The sequence below is a fragment of the Equus quagga genome, chromosome 15 (genome assembly GCF_021613505.1).
Source record: "Equus quagga isolate Etosha38 chromosome 15, UCLA_HA_Equagga_1.0, whole genome shotgun sequence".
NCBI lineage: Eukaryota > Metazoa > Chordata > Mammalia > Perissodactyla > Equidae > Equus > Equus quagga.
In genome coordinates this window covers 58,410,403-58,436,592 of record NC_060281.1, presented here as the reverse complement: position 1 = coordinate 58,436,592, position 26,190 = coordinate 58,410,403, and the positions used below count along the sequence as shown (strand labels likewise).

The 26,190-nt window shown below is 42.8% G+C and overlaps 1 protein-coding gene across 2 annotated transcripts in view; it reads left to right on the top strand.

Moving 5' to 3' along the window:
- Window positions 1-26,190, top strand: part of CDYL (chromodomain Y like) — a 194,927-nt gene that overhangs the window by 153,025 nt on the left and 15,712 nt on the right. For both annotated transcript variants that reach the window (XM_046640315.1, XM_046640314.1), the window contains exons 3-4: window positions 21,075-21,331; window positions 22,652-22,824. In XM_046640315.1, the coding sequence (XP_046496271.1) occupies window positions 21,075-21,331; window positions 22,652-22,824 (430 nt within the window). The remainder of the gene's footprint in view (window positions 1-21,074; window positions 21,332-22,651; window positions 22,825-26,190) is intronic.

The following is a 26,190-nucleotide window of genomic DNA, read 5'->3' as shown; positions in this document are numbered from 1 at the left end:
TCTTAACTGATTCTAAAATGTTGGTTGCCAGTAGCTTAGTAACTGCGTTCTTGCCGTATGTGTTGAGGAACTGAGTGAAGATGGACACTGAGATTTTTTGGTCTCCTGAGGACTTCATCACTTTTCTAGCTTTAGGAATCCAAATCCCCTTAGGGATTGATGTTGTCTGAGGAGCTCAGCCAACTCAAAAAGAAGATTACAGCTGACAGAGTTCTTTCCTGTAGACTACTGACCTCTATACCACAAAGCTAAAACATGGGCAAAGACACTTGAGGCTCTCTAGTTGTTTCCTGAACTGATTGTAGATGCTTGCATAATTTATGGTGACATTGCTAATTGGAGTGTTTTTGTTCCAGAGAACAAAGATCTTCAAGTTCTTTGTATTCTCCTACTGTCAGAATGTCGTTCAGCAAACTTTGAATGTCTTTAAAAGTAAGGTTAGTGCTCTGAACCAGAGGCACAAGCTGGAGGGGGCCTGGATCCTGCCCTCAGGGAAACATGCCACCCGTGTGTGTACGTTAAAACTGCAGACTGACTGGGCGGGAGCAATTTCTGGTCATAAGAAGAGAAAAAGTATGTTTTATGAAGGTTTTGTCTCTAGACTAAGAGCCTCAGAATTGGGTACAGATCCTTGTGCAAGTTATCTTTGGTTATATTAACCCGTCTTCAACATTTAAAGGATTTTACATCCTTGTCTCTTCTGCTTCTCTAGCCCAAGAAAACCAAAGAAATTTAGTAAGGAAATGGAAGTTATCACAATCCAATCCATGATTTGGATCTTCTCCAAGAATGTGATTATAATTACTTATTAAACACATCCTAGCTACTTTAGGAAAATATTAAATATAACTTCCAGAAAGTAAACATAGAATTATCATATGATCCACTTCTCTCTCAACAGGTATAGATATTTCTGTTTAATCCATAGACTTACCAATTCCACTTCTAGGTATAAATCCAAAGAATTGAAAGTAGGGCCTCAGATACAGGCATGCTTCGTTTTATTGTGCTTTGCTTTATTGCGCTTCTCAGATACTGCGTTTTTTCCGAAACCCTCCACCAGCAAAAAGATTATAACTCACTGAGGGGTCAGACATTTTTTAACATAAAGTATTTTTTAATTAAGGTATGTACATTGTTTTTTAGACAATGCTATTGCATACTTAACAGACTACAGTGTAGTGTAAACATAACTTTTATATGCGCCAGGAAACCAAAAGATTCATGTGACTTGCTTTATTGCAGTGGTCTGGAACCAAACCTGCAATGTCTCCAAGGTATGCCTGTATCTGTACGCCCATGTTCATAGCATTATTCACAATAACCAAAAGGTGGGAACAACCCAGATGTCCATTGATGGGTGAATGGCTAAACAAAATGTGGTTTATATGTACAGTGGAATATTATTCAGCCTTAGAAAAGAATGATGTTCTAACACATGCTGCAACATGGATGAACTTTGAACACATTATGCTAAGTGAAGCAAGATAGCCACAAAAGGACAAATGTCATGTGATTCCACTTATATGAGGTATCTAGAATAGTCAAATCCATAGACACAAAAAGTAGGATGATAGTTGCTGGGGGAATGGAGAGTTCTTGTTTAATGGGTTCAGAGTTTCAGTTTGGGAAGACGGAAAGAGTTCTGGAGAAAGAGAGTTGCACAAGAGTGTGAATGTACTTAATGCCACTGACCTATACACTTAAAATTGGTTAAAATGGGGGCCAGCCCAGTGGTATAGTAGTTAAGTTCGCACACTGTGCTTTGGCGGCCTGGGTTTCATGGATTTGGATCCTGGGCCATTCAAGCCATGCTGTGGCAGCATCCCACATACAAAACAGAGGAAAATTGGTAACAGATGTTAGTGCAGGGCCACTCTTCCTCACCAAAAAAATAAAAATTGTTAAAATGTTAAATTTTTTGTATATTTTACCACAATTTAAAAAACCCATTGTGTTCCAAATTCTGTTTGCTAATATTTTATTTAGGACTTTTGCAAAAAATATATAGATTGATATAAAAAGCAAAATCACAATTAAGCTGTTTTTGAGGTATTAGAATGCCTCTCCCTCATGTCTGTCTTGGTAATAGGAGTATAGTTCAGAGGTTTGTTTTAATAGGAGTTCTCTCTTCTCATGACAGGCCAGTGGTGGGGGTAGAAGGCGAGTTGTAGGTGGCCCCCTGACCTGCTGTGTAGCAACCCCACTTGGGGCTCTGTTGTTTCCGTCTGCACTAGCCTGAAAGAGAGTCAGTGTGGCACGTAGACAAACTAAATGAACTCTGGGGCCAGACAGACCTGATGCCACTGGACTGTAGTTTTCTGAAGGACAGAGTCCATGGATGTCCCTGGAGACAGGACTGCTTTCAAGGTGTGCGGGGTGTGCCCTCTGAGCAGCTGAGAGTACTACGTGGCAGAGCTGGTGCCCTGACAGCTCCAGGCCATTACTAGGTGTACAGGCAGGAGTGGTTAAAGTGAAATGCCAAGGCCAGTTTATTCATCAAATTATATGTCTGTTTTTAAATTATATATGTGGTTTGTTTTTTCTTTTAATAATTGTACTAGCATGATACATCCCTGAACCGTTCATCTTAAAAAATGGTTGCTTTCCATCCCATTGTAAGCAAAGTTAGATAATATAAGTCAGCAGCTTTAAGGTGGACAGGTGGCAGTATAGGACTTAGAGATGGATGTATTTTAAGCACAGTGAGGAAGCATTTACATATGCACGAAGGGTATTTCGTTCCAAAACTTCCTCTCTACAGGACCAGGAATCCTAGTGGTGACAAAGTACAGTCATACATCACAACAATGAGGATACAGTCTGAGAAATGTGTCGTTAGGCGATTTCACATTGTGTGAACATCACAGAGTGTGCTTACACAAACCTAGATGGTATAGCCTACTGCTCACCGAGGCTGTATGGGACTAATCTTAGGGGACGTCCGTCAAATGTGCCGGCCGTCGTTGACTGAAACGTCGTTATGCAGTGTGACTGTACAAGCTCCTCTGCCCAGGTAACTAGACTCCCTGCATGGTGCCCCAGCGGTGTCTTCTCCCCATTTATGAATATTCAGTCCCTTCCTCCCTGGTTGATGCCAGAAGTAACGTGAGGACCCTAGTTTGGAGGCCTTAAAGTGATTAGACATGTGTTGGGGGTTCTAACAGCCCTTGATCTTTTGTTTTTTTTAACTGGCTTAGAACACATTTTCCGGGCCCTGGAAGATCTTCCCATGCCTCTTTTCCTAGGCTGAATTTTTAGTTGTTACAGGTGGGTGGGTGAGCTGTAGATCCCCTTTAACCCTTCCCCATTGCCTCCAGCATTAAGTCCATACTCTTTTTTAACTTTTTATTTTTAACTTGGCATAACCCTTAAAAAGCTAACTTCAGCCTCTTCTTTTCCAGGCTGGTTTTTTAATGGTAAACCTTGATCACAGGTCCCTGAATACATATCTAGGCTTCTCCATTTCTTTGTTAATGCCATAGTACCCTAATGTGCCATAATCTGTTTTTTGCCAATTATCTTTAAAATATTTATTGAGCATCTACTATATGCAAAAGTACTTGAGAGCCAGCTAAAATCCAACTCTATGAAATCCTCAGCAGCAATACCTGGAAATGTTCCAAAGCTTCTTGAAGACATTTCTTGTCACTAGCAGTCATTTCCATCACTGACCTTTTGCTGTTTGGCTTTTCACGTCCGCATGTCTTTGCTACAGCAGCAGGCAGCTTCATGCGATGGAGAGAGCACTGGTGCATCTGCAGGACCTGCGTGTGATCTGAGCTTGGCGCCCCTCTCCGCTCAGTCACCTCGGGCGAGGCGGTTAAGCTTCCTGGACCGTGGGTTTTCATCTCTAAATGGAGGTTTAATAAGATGCCAGGACCAGGCTGATGAGCCCTAGATGTTAGTTGCCCGTGTCTCTGACCTCTGATTACCTCCTCTGAGAAACTCAGATGACTGATCACTGGGATTTCCCCTCTTGCTTTTGATGAAGGATAAGAAAAAATGTTAGAGTTGTCAGTGAATGAGAAGTCCGTTCTGAGGGAAGATGATTACTCAGAATGTGGAAATTTCTATTTTCCTGAATGATATTAACTGAAAAATTATAAATATGAGTAATACAAGAACCAATCATTGGACTATTTCCACATTTGAGGCTATTTGTGAAATTGTGAGCGTGTTCCCTTGACTGCAGTCTTTAAAAAGGGAAGCAGTATGATCTTGTCAATGTCAGCCGGCACTTAAACACTCCCTGCTGGTTCCCAGACCCTGAGTTCTCATGGAGTTTTTATTTACTCACTATGTTTGTTATTGGTGAAAAGCAATTATGTTGAATATCTTTGAATATCTCTGGTTTCTCTCCATTTCTGATACCCTCCTTTATCTGTTTTCACATCTGCCTATACTCCTGTCCAGTGTTCTTTGCTTCTTATCTCACATATTCTTTTTCTTTTTTTCATTTCCTTATTTGTTTCAATTATTTGGACTTTCATGACCCTCTTTCTGATTTGAAGGAAACATTACTGCTAGGTTAGCCTCAGTCTTCTCTGTTAAGTGTTTTCCTTTGGGTTACCCTGAATGGCCCGTTTCAGACCACAGGTGTGCTGCATCAGTGAAAGATGCCCAGCCAAGGTACCCTGGAACAGGGCTCTCAGCCTTCTGCGTGCATCTGAACCATATGGGAAAGGTGCCTGCGCTCCCTCCCAGGAGCTCTGGGGAGCAGGGAATGTGGCCCAAGGAGCGTTGTTTAAAAGCCACCCAGTGATTCTGTTGTGCAGGCAGATTGAGAACCCCTGCAGTAGGTGGCAAAACATTGCACTTCACATATTGTCGATTACATTATTATGTATCTCTTGATTCATAATTCTTTGATTTAATTGGGCTGATCTTATATAGGTTTAAGGAAATTATAATTATGTAACTTTAAAATAAACTTTAAATAATTAGTCTCATTAATTGCTACTTTCCTTTTATCTTAAAATAATATTTTTCTTTTTAAGTCTTCTCATTGCTTTTTCATACTTATTTTTAGATTGGCTTTCTGAGAAGTTAATTATTAAACAATAATTTAAATTGAAGAAACCACAGTGTATGGATTTTTTTCTGTTGATTTTCAAAATGCTTCCTAATTCTGTGTACTCTCAGATTTTTACCTAATTCATTTCACAGTTTTCCATTCATCTGCCTTCAGTGTATTTCTAGCATTCTTGAGTTATTTGTGGTTTCAAGGAATTATTCATATGCTTTACGGACTAAAATGGCTTTTGTGCAGCCTCCATTCTTAGGTATTCTTTTACTCTGTAAAGAATGAGTTGTTTGCAGTGTTTTTCCAAGAGCTAATACTGTGCCAGCAGCCTCTCATACACAGTTCTGGGCCCCCTCGCCCAGGCCCAGCACAGCTCTAGCTCACGTTGGGCGTCGGGATGCACGTGGTCATGCCTGGGACCTGGAGCAGAGTGCCTGATTAATTCTTAGGAGATGATGTCAGAGATGCAGAAGGACCCAACTTATGGAAAACCTTAATTATTCACCTGATAAGTTTTTATTTCAGTTGGGTTTCTTTGGTTCTTGTTTATAGGGATAATACTTGAATAAAAGGCCTGAGAAGAGCTGTTGTGGCCCTGGAGTTGGCCAAGGCCAGTGTGCAGTAGCAAAACTAGAAGCCAGAAAAGGAGCGAGGCTGATTAAGTAGTCAAGATCTAGAAAAATTAGCGTGAAAGCCGGTGAATCAAGAGAACAGTACAGAAGCCGGGCTAGGGAAGGGCGTAACGAACGGAATGTGAATGTATAGGGCGGCGGTAATGCATCTGTTCCTTCCCATTGCCAAGTGAGGGGGAAGTGTGACCCCCCAGAGACCAACGACCCCGTGGATCTCTAGCTATAGAGTCAGGACAATGACCTGGTGTCCTGTTCTCCCCTCAAACCACTTGCCTCCCAAGCTGGCAGTGAGCCACGGCAGGGAGATCATCATGATGCTGTCGAGGAAGCAGAAGGCATGCAGGTTGGGTCGATGAGCACTGAATCTCAGGTTTATTCATGTGTCAGATGTATCCCAAAGTCAGCTGCTGTGCTGAGGTCCAGGCACCGAGGTGCCCTCCTCCTCAGGAGAGACAGCCCTTCACAGCCCAGTGTGACAAGTGCCCGGAGGCTTCAACAAGGCCATACTGAGTCCGGTGGGGGGGCGGGGGGGGTGCTGTCAGGGGAGCCCCTTGTGTGGGTTGTGCCAGAAGCGTGGCTCAAGCTTTCTCACAGGATGGGAACTGCCTGCACAGTTACTCAGGTCTAAAGCAGTGTTCTCACCCTTCTCAAGTGCAACCCATAGTAAGACACATTTTATGGAGTGGCCCAGGGTGCTGATAGGTGTTGCTCTCTAGTTTCTCTTAGTCTTTTCTGTTTTAAGTAAATACTCATTGGCATCCACAAAGTTGATTTTGTATCCCAGAGCTTGAAAAGCACTGTTGTGAAGAACAGGCAGGGAGAACACAGCACCAACCCACCCCTAGACAGAACCCCAGAGTTGATGATCAGCCTCAGTGTAGGGTAGCCATATTGAAATGACTAGAAGAGAAAGACCTTCGAATCTAGATGCATGGACAGCAATTGCTAGAGCAGCTGGAATAGGAAGGAGACTGCTCAGGCACTTGTATTTTGGAGTGACCATGGCTGTTTTGTGTGGCCTGGATAACTGGCTGATCTGGCAAGACATTGTTATGGTTTCCAGCACATTCACGGGAAGTGTGGTGCTGGCCACCAAAGACCATCCGGGCTTCCCTCTCGTTTGCTCTGCTACTTCTGCCATCTTTGAGGTCCAGAGGCTGAGGCAGCAGGACCTAATGACTAGAGCACGTGGTTAGGGGCAGGGTTGGGGAAGGGGGACGTCCAGCTGCCTCATAGCCAAGCAGTGGGATTGGGTGGGCCAGGGAAGATGTGTTTGTGCAGCAGAAATTGGACAGATGCATTCTTTTTTATTTTATTTATTTTCTATTTTTTTAATTTCAGTACATAATAGTTTATAACTGTGAAATTTCAGTTGTACATTGTTTCTTGTCTGTCACCACATAGGTGCTCCCCTTCACCCCCTGTGCCCACCCCCACTCTCCTTCCCCTGGTAACCACTGTGAACTGTTTTCTTTGTCTATGTGTTTGTTCCTATTCCACATATGAGTGAAATCATCTGGTGTTTGTCTTTCTCAGTCGGGCTTATTTCGCTTAGCATAATTCCCTCCAGGTCTTTCCATGTTGTTGCAAATGGGATGAATTTGTCTTTTTTTATGGCTGAGTAGTAGTCCATTGTGCATATATATACCACATCTTCTTTATCCACTCATCAATTGATGGGCACTTGGATTGTTTCCACGTCTTGGCTATTGTGAATAGTGCTGCGATGAACATAGGGGTGCTTATGTTACTTTGGATTGTTGATTTCAAGTTGTTTGGATAGATACCCAGTGGTGGGATAGCTGGGTCAGATAGTATTTCTATTTTTAGTTTTTTGAGGAATCTCCATACTATTTTCCATAGTGGCTGCACCAGTTTGCATTCCCACCAGCAGTGTATGATGGTTCCCTTCTCTCCACACCCTCTCCAACATTTGTTATTTTTAGTCTTAGTGATTATAGCCATTTTGCCAGGAGTAGGGTGGTATCTTAGTGTAGTTTTGATTTGCATTTCCCTGATGCTTAGTGATGTTGAACATCTTTTCACGTGCTTATGGGCCATCTGTATATGTTTTTGGAAAAGTGTCTGTTCATATCCTCTGCCCAGTTTTTGATCAGGCTGTTTTTGTTGTTCAGTTGTGTGAGTTCCTCATATATTATGGGCATTAAGCCCTTATGGGATATATGATTTGCAAAAATTTCCTCCCCGTTGGTGGGTTGTCTTTTGGTTTTGATCCTAGTTTCTTTTGCCTCGCAGAAGCTCTTTAGTCTGGTGAAGTCCCACTTGTTTATTTTTTCTTTTGTTTCCCTTGTCTGAGAAGACATGGTATTCAAAAAGAGCCTTTTAAGTTCGATGTCAAAAAGTGTATTACCTATATTATCTTCCAGGAGTTTTATGATTTCAGGACTTATCTTCGAGTCTTTGATCCATTTTGAGTTTATTTTTCTGTGTGGCGTAAGATAATGGCCTACCTTCATTCTTTTGCATGTGGCTGTCCAGATTTCCCAACACCATTTAATGAAGAGACTATCTTTTCTCCATTGTACATTCTGCACATCTTTGTTGAAGATTAACTGTCTGCAGATGTGTGGTTTTATTTCTGGGCTTTCAGTTCTGTTCCATTGATCTGTGTGCCTGTTTTTGTACCAGTACCATGCTGTTTTGATTACTGTAGCTTTGTAGTACATTTTGAAGTCAGGAATTGTGATGCCTCCAGCTTTGTTCTTCTTTCTCAGTGTTGCTTTAGGAATTCAGGGTCTTTGGTTGCCCCATGTGAATTTTAGGATTCTTTGCTCTATTTCTGTGAAGAATGTCATTGGGATTCTGATTGGGATTGCATTGAATCTGTAAATTGCTTTGGGTAGTATGGACATTTTATCTATGTTTATTCTTCCAATCCATGTGCATGGAATCTCTTTCCATCTCTTCATATCACTATCTCTTTCTTTCAATAATGTCTTATAGTTTTCATTGTATAAGTCCTTCACCTCCTTAGTTAAATTGATTCCTAGGTACTTTATTCTCTTTTTTGTGATTGTAAATGGAATTGTGTTCTTGAGTTCTCTTTCTGTAAGTTTGTTATTGGAGTACAGAAGTGCAACTAATTTTTGTAAGTTGATTCTGTACCCTACAACCTTACTGTAGTTAATTATTTCTAATCATTTTCCGATGGATTCTTTAGGATTTTCTATATATAAGATCATGTCATCTGCAAACAGCAAGAGTTTCACTTCTTCACTCCCTATGTGGATTCCTTTTCTTCCTTTTTCTTGCCTAACTGCTCTGGCCAAAACCTCCAGTACTGTGTTGAATAAGAGTGGTGATAGTGGGCATCCTTGTCTTGTCCCTGTTCTCAGAGGGATGGCGTTCAGTTTTTCCCCATTGAGTGTGATGTTGGCTGTGGGTTTGTCATATATGGCCTTTATTATGTTGAGGTAATTTCCTTCTATCTCCATTTTGTTAAGAGATTTTATCATAAATGGCTGTTGGATCTTGTCAAATGCTTTCTCTGCATCTACTGAGATGATCAGGTGGTTTTTATTCCTCATTTTGTTGATGTGGTGGATCACATTGATTGATTTCTGGATGTTGAACCATCCCTGTGTCCCTGGAATAAATCCCACTTGATCATGATGTATGATCTTTTTGATGTATTGTTGTATTTGGGTTGCCAATATTTTGTTGAAGATTTTTCCATCTATATTCATCAGCAATATTGACCTGTAGTTTTCCTTTTTTGTGCTGTCCTTGTCAGGCTTTTGTATCAGAGTGATGTTGCCCTTGTAGAATGTGTCAGGAAGTGTTCCATCTTCCCTAATTTTTTGGAATAGCTTGAGAAGGATAGCTGTTAAGTCCTCTCTAAAGTTTGGTAGAATTCCCCAGGGAAGCTGTCTGGTCCTGGGGTTTTCTTTGGAATGCTTTTGATTACTGTTTCTATCTCTTCACTTGTGATTGGTCTATTCAGATTGTCTGTTTCTTCTTGATTCAGTTGTGGGAGATTGTAAGAGTCTAAGAATTTATCCATTTCTTCTAGATTGTCCATTTTGTTGGCATATAGCTTTTCGTAGTATTTTCTCATAATCTGTTGTATTTCTGTGGTATCCGTTGTTATTTCTTCTCTTTCATTTCTCATTTTATCTCAGAGCTTTCTCTCTTTTTTTCTTTGCAAGTCTGGCTAGGGGTTTGTCAATTTTATTTATCTTCTCAGAGAACCAGCTCTTTGTTTCATTGATCCTTTCTACTGCCTTTTTTGTTTCAATAGCATTAATTTCTGCCCTGATTTTTATTATTTCTCTCCTTCTGCTGACTTTGGGTTTTGTTTGTTCTTCTTTTTCTAATTCAATTAGGTGTAACTGGAGATTGCTTATTTGGGATTTTTCTTGTTTGTTAAGGTAAGCCTGTATTGTGATGAATTTCCCTCTTAATACAGCTTTTGCTGCATCCCATGTGAATTGATATGGTATGTTTTCATTTTCATTTGTCTCCAGGTATTTTCTGATTTCTCCTTTAATTTCTTCGATGATCCATTGGTTGTTCAATAGCATGTTGTTTAGTTTCCACATCTTTGTCCTTTTCTCAGCTTTTTTCTTGTAATTTCTAGCTTCATAGCATTATGATCAGAAAAGAAGCTTCGTATTATTTCAGTGGTCTTAAATTTATTGAGGCTTGCCTTGTTTCCCAACATATGCTCTATCGTTGAGAATGTTCCATGTCTGCTTGAGAAGAATGTGTATTCTGCTGTTTTTGGATGGAGGGTCTATTAAGTCCAACTGCTTTAGCTTTTCATTTAATTACACTGTTTCCCTGTTGATTTTCTGTCTGGATGATCTATCCATTGATGTGAGTGGGGTGTTGAGATCCCCTACTGTTACTGTGTTATTATTAATATCTTCTTTTAGGTTTGTTAATAGTTGTCCTGTGTACTTTGGTGCTCCTGTGTTGGGTGCATAGATATTTATAAGTGTTATTTCTTCTTGATGGAATGTCCCTTTGATCATTATATACTGCCTGTCTTTGTCTCTCTCTACCCGACTTATCTTGAAGTCTACTTTGTCTGATACAAGTATTGCGACACCTGCTTTCCTTTGTTTGCCATTAGCTTGGAGTATCGTTTTCCATCCCTTCACTCTGAGCCTGTGTTTGTCATTGGAGCTGATATGTGTTTCCTGGAGACAGCATGTTGTTGGGTATTTTTCTTTAAGCCGTCTCGCCACTCTGTGTCTTTTTATTGGAGAATTCAATCCATTTACCTTTAGGATGGTTATCAATATATGAGGGCTTAATGCTGCCATTTTGTCACTCATTTTCCAGTTTTCCTGCATTTCCTTTCTTTTTCTTCCTGTGTATTTTGGTCTACCAATCAAGTTATGTAGTTTTTAATGTTGTGTTTCTTTATTTTCTCCTTATTTATAATTTGTGTCTCTGTTCTGCTTTTTTGTTTAGTTGTTACCCTGCGGTTTGTATTCAAGATCTTATGGATAGGATAGTCCCTTTTCTGATGGCCTCTAATTTCCTTAGACTAATCCGATTTAGTCCCTTTCCTCTCCTCTCCTAAATTGTTTTTCTCACATCTTATTCCATCTTGTGTTATGAGTGTGTGGTTAAAATGACAAGATTATCTTTGTTTTTGGTGTCTCTCTTCCCTTTGTCTTTAATGCTATACTTGAGTGTTTGCTATCCTTCTCTGATTCTATCTATTCAACTGCTCACTTCATGCTTTGTAACCCCTTTCTCCCTTTTTTTTCCCCCCTGATATGAGGTCCTTCCTGAGGATTTCTTGGGGGCGGGGGTCTCGTGGCTATGAACTCCCTTAGCTTATGTTTGTCTGGGAAAGTTTTTATTTCTCCATCATATCTGATGTATATTTTCGCTATATAGAGTATTCTTGGCTGAAAGTTTTTGTCCTTCAATGATTTGAATATGTCATTGCAGTCTCTCCTAGCCTGTAAGGTTTCTGCAGAGAAATCTGCTGAAAGCCTGATAGGGGTTCCTTTGTAAGTTATTTTCTTCTGCCTTGCTGCCGTTGGTATTCTTTCTTTGTCATTCATTTTTGCCAGTTTTTCTACTATATGCTTTGCAGTAGGTCTTTTTACATTGACATATTTAGGAGTTCTAGCAGCTTCTTCCACATGGATTTCCTTCCCTAGGTTTGGGAAGTTCTCTGCTATTATTTCTTTGAACAAGCTTTCTACTCCGTTCTCTTTCTCTTCACCTTCTTGAATACCTGTAATTCTTATGTTGCATTTCCTAATTGAGTCAGATATTTCTCAGAGACTTTCTTCATTTCTTTTTAGCCTTAGTTTTCTCTCCTCTGTCTGGAGCATTTCAACATGTCTATCTTTGATTATGCTGATAACGCTCCTCTATGGTGTCTGCTCAAGTGTTCAGGGAATCCATATTTTGTTTTATCTCTTCCATTGTGTCTTTCATCTCCAATATTTCTGATTGATTCTTCTTTATAGTTTCAGTCTCTTTTGTGAAGCAGCTCCTGAACTCATTGAATTGTTTTTCTACATTCTCTTTCACCTTGTTGAGTTTTTTGATGATAGCTGTTTTGAATTCTTTGTCATTTAGATACATATTTCTGTGTCCTCAGGATTGATATCTGGGTACTTGTCATTGTCTGTCTGGTCTGCGATCTAATATAGTGTTTGATATTGCTAGAGGGACTTTTGTTCTTTCGCATCCTCGCATCATTTGGTCACAGTTACCACCTATCGCCACTGGGTGGAGGTCAAGAGCCACGTATTCTGAACCCTCTGCCTTCATCTGAAATCCCAGGGGTGGGAGCCGCGCTGAGTGGGTGTGGGAAGGGGCACTTTCTCCTGCTGCTCTCAAGGTTTTCTCCCTCTGCTCTCCTGGGGTGTTGGTTTGATAAGGTCATCCCCACCCCGCCCCCCCCCCCCCCCCCCCGCAACCCTGAAAGCTTTTGCCCCAGTAGAGGGCTTCCCTTTAGGCTGTGAGGGCCCTTGGGAGTCTCCTATGTTCCCGTGAATGAACGTCCCCTCCTCCATTCCTTCCCTCTCAGGCACCTCCCATGGTCGTGGATTGCAGTTTTTAAGGTGAAGGAGTGAAGGTTTCTCTTACCCCGTTCCACCTCCTCCGAGGGGACTGCAGTCTCTCCGCCCTCCGTCATATGGCTGCATGGGTCTCTCCCACATTTTTTGCGTTGTTTGGATGTCCTCTGTTGGAGTATGGATTTTTTCTTGTGGTATATTGGAGGGGAAAGATTTCTGAGAGACCTCACTCCGCCATGATGCTGATGTCACGCCCCAGACGCATTCTTAATGAAAAAGTTTCTTATATTTCAGTTTAGTTACGTTAAACATGTGTGATGAAGAGGCTCAGTGTCTCAAGTGGCGATGTTATGTCACTGGGTTTGTGCTAATACAGTGCACAAACATAGAGCACCTACCAGCACAGCATTCAGTGGTGCTGTGAAAATGGACTTGTACTTCGTTTCTGAATCCCCAGTCCAGAGCTGCAGGTTGTCCTTGGGCAAATCTAGCCGGGGGGGGGGGGGGGGGGGTCATCCGGGGGAGTAATCCTGAGGGGCATTCCAGGGAGAGTCTGGGTGGGCTGGGAGTCACAGGGCAGCACATGTTGGCCAATTCTAAAGGCCATTTGTACCTTCCTTGTCACCCCCCTGCAGGGTGACAGGTCGGGACTGGATATTCCTCCTAATTGATGTCCAAGGAGGATGTGTTTTTGGCCGGTGACGTGGTCTGAGTTGGGGAGGAATTCCTCAGCACATCGAGGTTTGATGGAGTTGTATGCGAGGTGCCATTTGCTGTTATAAAACATAGGTCTCCAGGGGAGGATTGTGTGGTAGCTGCTGGTCTTTGAAACAAAAAGGGATCTAATTAACTTGAAAATGAGCCTGAAACACTAACAACACATTCGTGACTAGAGAGAAAGATTTGGAACACAAACATATAACACTTTCCTCTCTGGTTGTTGGAGCATCCTTATTCGGCTTCAGGAAGCCTCAGGGGCCTTTGCTGTGGAAGCGCATTGTTCCTGATTCCTTACCTCTACCTCCCAGCAGTGTCTAGGCACTTCGCAGTGGGGTTTGGGTGGAGCCCCCGGTTTGACGTGAGGAAGTTCCTCCTGGAAGGGTTTTGCTGATGAGAAACAAAGCTCTCAGAATGTGGGGTTTGCTCATAGGCATTTCCATCCTCATTCCCCGTTGAGCTGTGGTTGGTGTATGTATGGCCTCTTGAAGCAAATCGTTCTTCAGATGGTTTTATTTTTAGGGCCAGGTCTAAAACGTGGCTGTGAATAAATTCTTTCTTGAATAAGGCCAAAAGAATGACTTTGATACTGAGCAATGGAAAGAAGACTTACAGGCAGTTTTGCTATAATGTGATACACGCATTCCTAAAAATCACCACGCTGTGCAGTCATGCACTAAAACCACAGGGCTTATGGGGGAAATGGGATAGTGGGCCAGCACTCAAAAGCTTTGTCACTGGCACATTTAGAAGTAAGATAGGACCCTAATACAAACAGTAGCATGATTTGACATGTTAAATGGCTAAGGAAAACATAAGTACTACAGTAAATGTGGCACTTTATCTTGAAAAAGGCTGCAGTCTGCCGGTGGAAGTGGGTGTCGGGGGAGTTAGGTGGGTTGTCATGAAGTGCTCTAGGGCTCCTGACGTCACTCAGCTGTAACCCCTCCTGTGGGTGGGGTGGCTGTTGGAGGTGTGTGTTGTGTGTGTCCCTGTTCAGCTAGACTTAGCTGAGTGTGACTGTGTGCTCACCAGCGTTCTCCAGACAAAATCAGGCCCAAACACAGATGAAGTTTGCAGTGTGCTCCCGTTGTTCCTAATAGATCAAGTCGTGTGGGAGCAAAACTTTACAGCAGCACTGATGGTATGTTAATGGGTTTTTGTTTTTGTTTTTTGAAGACAGCTAAGAATGAGCATATATAGCCTTAAATCTGGAGGTTCCTATGGATAGGGGAACTGAAATTGAAGGAGACTCATATAATTATTTATAAAGGAGTCTTTTAATGTGTTATGGACAAAAGGGATACTGGTATTTTACGCCTACCTTCCACATTGGTTTGAAAAGCTTTCTGTTAATGAATTCAATTTGCAGATTATATAATCTGAATAAAACGGTAGGCTCTTGTATAGTTAAAGAGGATTGGGTTCAGTAGGTGTGGATAGATAGCAGTATTTTGCAGTGTTAAACTCTGTGAAGGATGGTTGGTGATTCTGTAGACCCCACGGTGCTTGCTTTCTGACTTTGGACTAGAGAAGGTAATGGCCATGCATGTCCCAAATACCGAGAACTAGTTCTGAACTTTTCTTGCTGTTTAGAGCCATACTGCCTTGACAGCATATTAAACTTACCAACTTTTGATTAAACAACCCTAAACTAAAAGGCACTTAGAGAAATACCAGTTAAATCTTTATCTGTTTAAAAATAATATCCCAGAAATTTTTATCTGGCTTTTGGATGCTGTAGTCTGTTTTGAAGTGGTTTTTACCCTGATTATGTCAGTAGTATATTGTAGAAATTTACAAAGTACCAGGAATATAAGAATAACCCCTATCTCTATCATCAAGAAAGAGCCGTTCCTAGTAAACTCGCATGTAAGCATTGTTGACCACACTGTGTATACGCCTTTGTTATCTTTAGTTTTCATTTCTTTCGTGTATAATTTTGGGGTCACAAAGTGAAAGAACACAAGCTCAGGGTCAGATCTGCAGACATGGCCCAACTTTCAGGTATCCTATATGGACCTAAATTAGATTACCTATGTTGAGAGCTTGGCGTATGTAACATGTAATATAGAGGGTAGGTGCTATGATGTACTTACTGACCTGTATTTTAAAAATCTGCGTAATGTCATGATAATGGCTGCTTAATATGTGTCAGATGATGCGCCCCACAAGTTGGTTAACCATTTCCTAGTTTTAGAAATATGCTTTTCTGTTAATTCTGTCATCTCTCACTTTTAGATCTCTTTCTATTAACTGATTTAATCTTGATCTTGGGTCCTACTTCCCTACTTCTTTGCGTGTCTAGTGGTTTTGGTTGCTAAGCATTGCTGCGTTTTATGTTTGGAGTGCTAGGTTTTGTCGCATGCTCTTCAAAGTGTTGGGTTTGTTCTTGCGGCCAGTTGTTACTTGCCTATCAGTTTGATTCTTTCAAGGCTTATTTTTAAGCTTTGTTAGTGTAGTTCTAGAGCATCCTTCATTCTAGAGCTACGTTAGTTCCACGACCAACATGTGCCTGTTCTGGGCTCTACCCTGTGTCCCGTGTGTTCACTGAGGTCTCTCCACTCTGGCTGGTGCGGACTCCCAGCCCTGTTTGAACTCTGGCCGTGAGTCAGTTTACAGGTAGTTGTTCTTTCCTCAAAAGTTGTTCTCTGCCAAGTCTTGTGGAGGTTCACCCTATGCATGCTCAGATTGGTGTTCAACAAAGACTCACAAGGATCCCTACACAGTTCTGGAACTTTCTCTGTAGCTCCCTCCTTTTTGATACCCTGCCACACAAATTATAGCCTCCTGGGCCTTCTCTCCTCAGTCTGTGTTCTCAGTTACAGGTTCTGGCCGGGCTGTGTCTGGGCCCCCTCCCTGCACCTGCAGTGTGGAGACGGCCTCCAGCAGAAGGCCCGGTGGATTGCTGGGCTTGGCTTGTCTGTTCCCTTCACGCTGGGGCCGTGTTTCTGCATGGCCTGTCACCCGGGCTCTGAGACAGTTGTTTTGTGGATTTTGTTCAGTTTTCAGTTCTCACTGGCTAGTGAGGAAATCCAGATACCGTTTCTCTCTTCAGGTTGGAAGCAGAAGCCACTTTTCATTTCCAGAGAGAGACGCTTTTTGACACAGTGCATTTTAACAGGTTAACAGTAATGTTTGAGGGTATCTTTTCTGCTCTCGAACATGTTAAAAGAAAACCATTTATTAGGAGAGACACTAAAATGGGTTTTTCCTCGCTGAATTAAGTGCCTTTAGGTCCTTGGAAAGCATTCAGTGGCTCTGAAACCAAACCTTAGGAGCCATCAGGTCACTGGGACAGCTTGTGCTCCTGTTTGTGACGAAACTGTTCGTCTAGTGAGCCGCACGAAGTTTTCACATGGTTTACCTTGTGGGGTGTTTTCCCCTGAATCTCTGCGTTTACCTTTTAGTTTAGTCATTAACAGTTGATTCTGCTCTAAATTACTGTCCCTGCATTGGCACGAGGTGATCAGCTGTGTGCCATTCGGAGGCCCCTTACCTTCTCATCTCTAAGTGGAGGGAGCTGGACTAAAGGGACTTCAGGGTCCCTTCCATTCATTTATTCAGTAAATGTTTGTCGAGCGTTCTAAGCACTGGGAACAGACAGGGACCCTGCTCTTACGCAGCCTAGTGGAGTACAACAACAACGTTATATTATAAATAAACAAATGGAAAGAAAGAACTTTGATGAGGAGTGCTACCAAGAAAACAAACTAGGGCAAAGTGAAATGGTGATAGGATGGGACCCACATTAGGTGGGGTGGTCCAAGAAGGCTTGTCTGAGGAGATGACATTTGAGCTGCAGACCAGATAAGCAGAAGAAGCCACCATTTGAAGCTCTAGGGCAAGGACATTCTAGGCAGAGGTAAGACCAGGTACAAAGGCCCTGAGGTGAGCACAGACGTGGACGGTGAAAGAACATGGCTGATTGTCATGAGTGAAGGGCCAAGGGGCATCAATGATGGGGGGGGACCTGGCTTGGTGCTGGCAGTCTGTGATTCCAAGACTCAGCCCTGCTATGAATATTTCTCTACCTAAATAGGCCCCAGTTAGATGTCACATGGCCCCATAGGTGGATAACAGAAGGTCCCAGGAGTCATCATATTGGGGTAGGTGTGGTGGTCGAGGCACTGGCAAGATCACAGAGTCTACCATCAGCAGGGACTGTATTGGCACCAGGGAGCAGTAGGGGTTTAAGAGGACGATGAAGGCCGAGTTTCAGCAGTCCTGGTCAGCGCGAGCCAGCATGAATACCCTTCCTAAATTTGCAGGACCACGGACAGCTCCATAGGCCCTGTTGCCCCAAAGATGATGTTGGGCTTTTGCTGAAGCTCACATATGAAGGCTACATGGACCCCAGAGCCTAGAAATGCTGCTTCCATAGGGAGAAGCCATCAGGAAAACTGCTTGGAGAGTGCAGGAATGTGTGGCTTTCAAATCGGGAAAGAAAAGACACTGACAAGCAGAGCAGTTCAGGGATGGACGGGGCTGACCCACAGCCGGCCGGCTTTGTCCTGGTGGAGGGCAGCCGACGAGCGCTTGGCATCCTCCGATTTTGCCAGTGTCATTCTTACTGTGCTTTAATACAGCACCAACTAAAACTCCAGCTCAAGGTTAGTGACTCTTAAAGACCCAGACAGCTCTCACTTGTCATTATTAGCACACTGGCATGTGTGGTCTGCAGGAACCGCCTCCTCCTGAGAATGCCAGAGCCTCCAGCCTGTCTCCACTCGTCCCTTTATCACATCATTCTTCACCCCCATGTTGTGTGGCCTCCCATCTTGCCTCTGCACAGGCTTAGTCCTGATGTGATCTCTTTAGGCAGGAAAATTGTGATTGTCAGCCATCATCTAAATAACAGTATCCTGTCACCTGCCATTGTATTTCTGTGTTCCTTAAAACAGCATTTTGCTGGGCCAGCCCAGTGGCCTTGTTAAGTTCGGGCACTCCACTTCGGTGGCCTGGGGTTTGCAGATTTGGATCCCTGGCACAGAAGACCTACGCACTGCTTATCAAGCCATGCTGTGGCAGTGTCCCACATACAAAAAATAGAGGAAGGTTGGCGCAGATGTTAGCTCAGGGCCAATCTTCCTCACCAACAAAAAAAGCATTTTGACAGATTCTTGATTTGAACATTTATGTTTTTATTCAACTATTTTTCTTTGTCTTTCATTGTATCCTATAGTCTGGCTTTTTTAGTTAGCACTCTAATGAAACAACTTGCTCGAGTTTGTTGATGGCCTCTAATCTCCCCTCCCATTCCCTCTTCTCCATTCTCCACCTCTCTGTGGCATATGCCTCTATTGACAGATCCTCATTGCCATGGCGTTTTCTCCATCCTTTGGGGAAGCCTATGATTCCCTTCCTCCTCCTCTCTTGCCTCCTCGCCCTGCACTCTCTAGGAGGCCCACTTTCTTGTTCTTCCCCTTGGTGCTCCTACTTCTGAGTTCAACCATCATTTCTGGGCACCAGCTCCCAAGTACTTACCTCCAACCCTGACTCCTCCTGCCCCAGTTCTGGGCTCTGTAGCATCTTCACCTGAATAATCACCGTGGGTAAAACTGAGTTTCTCCTCTTCTCCTCTTCCTCTAGCTACGTCAGACTCCCCTGTGGTTGCCCTGTCTCTCCTGGGCACCCAGGCTCAATGGTTCAGAATTACTCTGTTTCTCTATGCTCAGGAAGTTATCTGGTCGTGTTGACTCTAGCTCTCAATTCGAGTGGGGTGAGGAATGAGGGACAGAGAAAAGTGGAGACAGCAAGTGTAGACCAGGTGAGGCTGTGATGGATATGAGAATAGAGGGCAGTGCTGAGAAGAAGAGCAGATTAGAGTAGGCATCTGAGAGTAGAAGAGACTGGAGAACGCTTTCAAAGACAGAGAGGGGAAGGACCTGATAGAGGAGAAGTTAAAGGTTAAAAGAAAGAGAAAGGATCCTTGCTAGCTTCCTCAGAAGGATTCAGCAACACCCTTTCTTACTGGTAACAGCTTATCAAATGCTCTTTCAGTTAGAAATATGCCGGGTTACACATCCTTTAGAAACTTATCCTATAGGTTTGCCAGCATTGGAAAGACATAAGCCAAGGTTACACATCGCAGCATTGTTTGTAATATCAGAAAATCGCTGAATATAAGTGTTTATTGCACTGTGGGTTGGTAAATGAATCATAGAACATCCACTCAGTGGACTGCTGTGTAGCCTTGGGAAGGAATAAGGAAGCTATGACCTGATAGACAGCAATTTCTAAGATACTGTCAAATGAATAAAAGCAGGATGTAACAGAACACTATGTGTATATAATATCATTTGTTTTTTTTTAAAGGGGGAGATGGTGAAGGAGAAATATTGATATCCTTATTTGCTTGTATTATGCATGGAGATACTCTGCAAGGGTACCTGGAAACCAGAAATGGTGGCCAGCTGGAGGGTCAGGGTCCTGGGGTGGGGTGGGGGGAGGCCTTTTGCCATGGATCTTTTTATATTTTTAGACTCTTGAACTATATACATGTACTATAAGCTCTTCCAAAATTTCAAAACATTGAATTTATTTTTTTAAGAAACCCTCCAAAATATTTCTGCCAGTTGACTGAAAGTCAGATTGTTTAACCAAGGAGACTGACTTCTCTAAATGCCCATTCATCAGTCGTTTCTGATAGCTTTGGCTCATTTTCTTTCACTTTGAAGGTAATATTTCTGACCCATAATTAATCATGTTCTTCCCCTCAGAAAACTTCTGTCATTGCTAATTTTATTAGTAGAGCCTGATCCAGGCTTCTTACATTTCTTTCCCTTGCTTCTACTCCCCAAAGGCTCTGTACATTCATTACCAGCTTAGATAGTATTTAGACGAATCATATCAATAAGATAATTATTTACCTTACGACTTGAATTCTTACCCTGACATAGCTTGGTAACCCTAGGAAAGTATTAAGTGAAACTGTCGACTTTATTATAATAAGAAGTATTAAGTTCAGGAGACCGTATCTTTAAGACTGACTGAAAACAGCACCGGGTTAATGTCGAGGAGCTGCCACAGGAGGGAAGGTTAGCAGAACATTTCACGTGGCAGGAAAGAGAGCTGTCTTCAGCTGCTTAAAAGGCTGTTGGAAAACGTGGTAGAGCTGGGACCAGTGGACAGACGGTGTACTAGTCACATCCCAGGGCAGCAGAACAAAGAACTGAGTGTTTCCGGTGCCCCACTAGAGGGCAGCGTCTGCGGTGGCGGCTGCGGCCGCATTCCATAAACAGCAGGGACAGACGGGTGCGTTGCGTGTCTGTACAAGTCAGTCTTGATTCAGAAAAAGAAATTTCAGCTAAATGGCAGATAGCCTTGGCTCTAATAAGATATTTTCTTGAATCAATTTCCTTTTTTCTTTCAACTTCTGAGACCTATTCTCTTTTAACTCCATTCTTCAAAAGTCCCAAATTTTGTAGCCTCTTTTCAGCAAGTATCTTTCCATCTTTATTTCTTCGGCAAGATAAGCAAGAGGGTGATTTCCTTGTCAGACTTAGAATGGGAAAATGCCTTTAAAAGGAGACTTTGAAAAGGTTCTAATTTTTAACATTCCTGCATTAATATGTTAAACCTGGGTTTGTAATGAGCATTTTTACTTAATTCGTAGACAACACTGGGGAGTGAATTGGTAGCAGGACATCACAGACGACTGTGATTTCAAACTCTTGACAGGTACATCTCCGTTTATGGATGCGTTAACAGCCAATGGAACAACCAACATACAGACATCTGTTACAGGAGTGACAGCTGGGAAAAGGAAATTTATTGACGAGAGAAGAGACCAGCCTTTTGACAAGCGGTTGCGTTTCAGTGTGAGGCAAACAGAAAGTGCCTACAGATACAGAGATATTGTCGTCAGGAAGCAGGACGGCTTCACCCACATCTTGTTATCAACAAAATCATCCGAGAATAACTCACTAAATCCAGAGGTGAGAGATGTCCCTTGGCTGGTTTGTGCTTCCTGTCTCTCCACGCTCCTGCTGGCCGAATTGGTGCTCTTCTTTGTGCTCTTTCTAACTCTCCTTCTGGGCCGCCTCACAGTGCCCACCAGAAGGTAGGAAGCAGCGGTCAAGTTTGCAGGCTTGCTCCTTAGAACGCTTTTGACTGCAGGAGATTGGGGACCGTGTGCATGTGTCGAGGTCCATCTTCCTTCTAAGGGGTGGGGGCTGGGAGGGGAGGCAGAGTTCTGCACAGGGGAGGTGGTAGTTGTGTCTCCGTCCTTCACCTCGGGGTCAGGAGGTCTTAATCCTCGGGGCTTCCCTGAAGTCACGTATAAAATGTGCGGGCACACGTGCTTTTCTTTAGCTTTCATCAGGTTCTCGAAGGGTCCTTGGTTCAAACAAGATTGAAGTGCCTGGTCCGCAGCCCCTCAGGAACTGAACGGTCCTTCCTAGTCAGTCTTCAGCATCAGCATCACAGTGGGGCTTAGTGCTAGAGAGATCCCAGCGTGTGCTCACTGCTCATAGTAAAGTTAGCTGCCAAGGATCGAGGCAGACTGGTGCCTGCAGAGGTTCGGAAACTAGTTCTGTGAAGTGTCCAAAACCAGAAGTAGTTGAACCTGCACTGCACCTTACTTAAAATTTTACATTCTAGTAGTCATTTGTTTTCCACTTGTGAGCAGCTAGGTCAAGTTTTTTCCAGACAAGAAAACCAAACCGCTGTGTGTCTGGCCAGGGTCACATGACGAGCCGGTTGAGGAGTGCTTCTGGGCACATTTTTGGACTAGAGTCTCTTCATTGGTGATTTGTAAATGCTTCACGAAGATCATTTTAAATGGTTCTGTGCCCTTCTAAAACTACTCCTCCATGTTAATGTGTTTGTTCTTAATACTCTTCTGCACCCAGCTCTTGGGGTTTCTCCCAGGTGTGGTAGGCTGGTGTTTAAAAAAAAGGAACTGAACTGGTTTCTTTCATCTGGTTGAATGTGCCACCTGCTGTCCAAACTGTAGAAATGCCAGGTGGGCAGACCTTGTCTCCTGAGAGCCACAGTGGCTCGAATATTCAGGTAACTTAGGTGCACACGTCTTTCTAATTATACTCTCTTCATAATTACCTATGTAATTATGCTCTGTCTCCAGCCTTCCTAGTCTCTCGTTACAGAAATCTGTCAATTATTTTAAAGTGTGGTCGTTATAGGGAACAACGTCAGGCTGTAAAGCACTGTGTGCAGATCCTGATTGTCTGGTAATCGGGTGCTCTTGGCACTGCTGTCGGGAATGCTCTGCCACTTGAACTTCTGGTGACTTGCAGGTGATGAAGGAAGTCCAGAGTGCCCTGAGCACGGCCGCCGCTGACGACAGCAAGCTCGTGCTGCTCAGTGCCGTGGGCAGCGTCTTCTGCTGCGGTCTCGACTTTATTTACTTTATACGGCGTTTAACAGATGACAGAAAAAGAGAAAGCACTAAGATGGCAGAAGCTATCAGGTACGCATGAATGGTATCCGTAAACATCGGTCCAGTGTTTTGCTTTCAGCGTGCCAGTGCCCGATAGAGCAGGCTTAAACAAGCCTTGCAAATAAAATGTGTCTTTCCTTCCGAGAGACACTAGTAGCAAAATTAATTAAATCGTTTTCCTTTTCTGTGGGCCTGGCATCAGTTACTACTTTCCTTGAGCAAATGACCGATTTCAGGGCAGGCTCAGTCCCAGCGGTGCCCGGGGATGTGTGAATGATGGAAGTCTGCGTGAGCGTGGAGCCAGTTTCCATCATTGGTTCTGTGAGTGTGTTCTGTCTTCAGTCCTTAAGTAAAGATGCATTCTCTTTCACATCATAACTTACTGTTTGCTTGGTTATAAAATAAATTGGCTAGGCTTTATGACAAGCTCCTTCCGTAACATCATGTGGAAAGGTTTTTTAGTACAAGTGGTACACATTCTTGTTCAAGTTCATCCAACGACACATAAAACTAGATAATATAGAAGAAAAAGTAAAAGTAAAAGATCCCTTTCTCTCAGCCCCCTCCCCCCAAGGTGTCCACTGCTCGTTCATCTGTCTCCCCAGCAGTCTTGTAAACGCCTTCAAATATGTGTTCCATGCACACACAGATAACATAGATTCATTTTTGGTTGTGTTAAATAAATGGAATTATACTATGTGTTGTTTTCAACTTACTTCTTTCGTTTAACAGTATGACTTTAGATATTTCCATTTCCTCTGTCTTTGGACTTCCCACTGCTCTATCATAACAGGCTAAAACGCTTTCCCTAGAGCCACTCAATTCTGCTAGGCGTATCCAGGTGTATGTTTTGCTTATGTCCCCACTTCTCATGCTGATCGCTGTAAGTATATAAAAATGTCTGATTTTTCAGAGATTAATTTTATTTAAAGTGAATGAAACCCAGTCACCAACCAGAAAGACTGATGTACAGCCCCACCCCTTCCTGAAATGCCATGCCCTCAGTGAGCCCGTGAGCCCTTTGGGAATGCCTTTGTCGTTTACAGAAGGGTGGAAGCTGAGGGGTGCAGATTTGCAGATGGCAGTGAAATTGGTTGGATCTTCTCCAGAATCCCCAGATATTTGAAGAGTTGAAGTTGAGCTTCTTTTGATAATTATTGAGCTCCAAGTGGCTGGGACTCTAAGCACTGACTTGAGGGCACAGGGCTTCCTGGTCCCTTAAACTGCTCCAGGGGTGCACACCAGGATTGGTGGGGGTGCTTTTCTGGTTTGGTGGGTCTCAAGCCAGATGGGCACCTCTATCTGACGGATCTTCAAAGACAGGTCTTATGGGCGCTGCTGTGAGAGCCCATCAGAGGGGTCCCGGAACCCCACACCTTGGGGTTATAGAGTATCTATCACCTTGGCCTTTTATAACATTTTTAATCATTTTCAGAATTACTATCTTTCATCATACTGTACACACATGTGCACATATGTGCATGCAATACAGGGGGTTATCTATTCCTTAATCTTTGTGAACATTACCATTTTTTAGACTATCATATGATAGTTATTGTTTTCAAAAATAGCTTGAAATTTTATAATCCGATTTTATTAAGTATTATTTCTGGTTTCGTAAGCAATTTCAAACTTATATACTAGATGGGACCATCTTGTTACTCAATTTCGAATTAGACTTCTTGGTCACTGCACATAATTCCTTGACAGATTGTCAGTACCTCTGAGACAACGTGCAGATGTTCCCAGTTATTAATCCATCCCATCCTTTCATGATGAATTACGTGAATTTAATTTTCATTTTTTAAATACAAACTGCTATGCCTCAGATGGTGTCTTAGTATATTTTCTGTAGGATCACACTGACTTTACAGATAATATTGTGATTTGGGATCGCTGCTGTAGTAAGAGAATGGGATTTATGCCACTGCCTTCTCAGTTCTGGCTCACTTGCCCGCTGGAAGTTTCCCTAAGCCCTGCTGAGTCTAGTCCAGCCTGGTCTTCCAGTGTTAATCACGCTGCAGTGTTGGGTTAGGAAAAGCAGAGGAAAGACAGATCAAGAGACCTCATTTGTTAAACTTGTAGGTCACTTTAAATGTTTATTTTCATGAGCTGCCCACTCCCATTTCCTCTCCAAACCCTCCCGCTCCCATGCCACTCTCCTCACTCCGCACAAAAAGCTGAATTAGTATTCTAGGAAAAAGCTAAATCCTCCTTTAGGGAAATCCACTTGGTTCTTCTTAAAATGAATGTATTTTTGTCAATGTGAATTTTTCTTAATGGCAGGATCCGGAAAATAATTAATTATACCAGATTCAGTTAACCTTTACTCTTGCTCATTTGCATTTAAATTAATTTTTATATGTAGAAGATTAGCTTATACGTATAAAGCTTTTGGCTTATACACATAAAGCTATTCCTATGTATAGTTTTTGTTTCTATGGTGTCTTGTCTCGAATTCCTTAAAACTTTGGGGCAGAGAATGTCATTGTAGCAAGTTTCCAAAAGAAAAGTGAGAAAGAGGAAAATTAGGTTTCACGTGGATTGCCAGGTGTCCACACAGCTAATTCTTTTATCAGGATTGTTGGTGATAACCAGTGTGCAGATTAATTGTAATAAAAACATTCAGCACATTAGTGATAACAACAAGATTATTATGATCAGCTTAGAATATTAGGCTTTTGAAGTCTTGGGTCTGAGGGCCATGAGCCTCCTTTCCCCAGAAGGGGGAGGGTCTTCTACCACCACGAGTGAGGCGAGACCAGCAGGGCTTTGGGGGGAGAACAAAGTGAGTGAGTAACTGTCCCCTATGGGCTGCCCTCTTCCCCATTCAGTCCTGCTCCCTACAGTCACCGTGACGGGAGAGCACAGCTGAGACAGGGCAGTGAACCGACGGTTAAAACTTCTGACCCCAGGGCCTCATGTTCCCTCAACAGTTCCTAGACTGTCACGCTTCCGTGATTTTCTAACTCTTTGGTGATGTCTGTGAAGTAGTAAATGTTCTTAAAAGAATGGATATAATTTTGGTTTTGTTTAATTATAAATCTTTTTAAGCTAATTTTGTGGCAAATATAATTTCTTTCCTTTCCCTGCTATACTCAACACTGTCTTTCACTCAATTCACAGATAAATCAAAGGAAACTGAAATTTTAATTCAGTATGGTACATTGAGCACATCTGGGTGTTCATTTGTTTTGATTTTAAGTTTTAAAATATACTTGCTTTTGGGGCTGGCCCTGTGGTGTTAGTGGTTAAGTCTGGCACGCTCTGCTTTGGTGGCCCAGGTTCGTGGGTTCAGATCCTGGGTGCAGACCTACACCGCTCATCAGCCATGCTGCAGCAGCATCCCTCATACAAAATAGAGGAAGATTGGCACAGACGTTAGCTCAGGGCTAA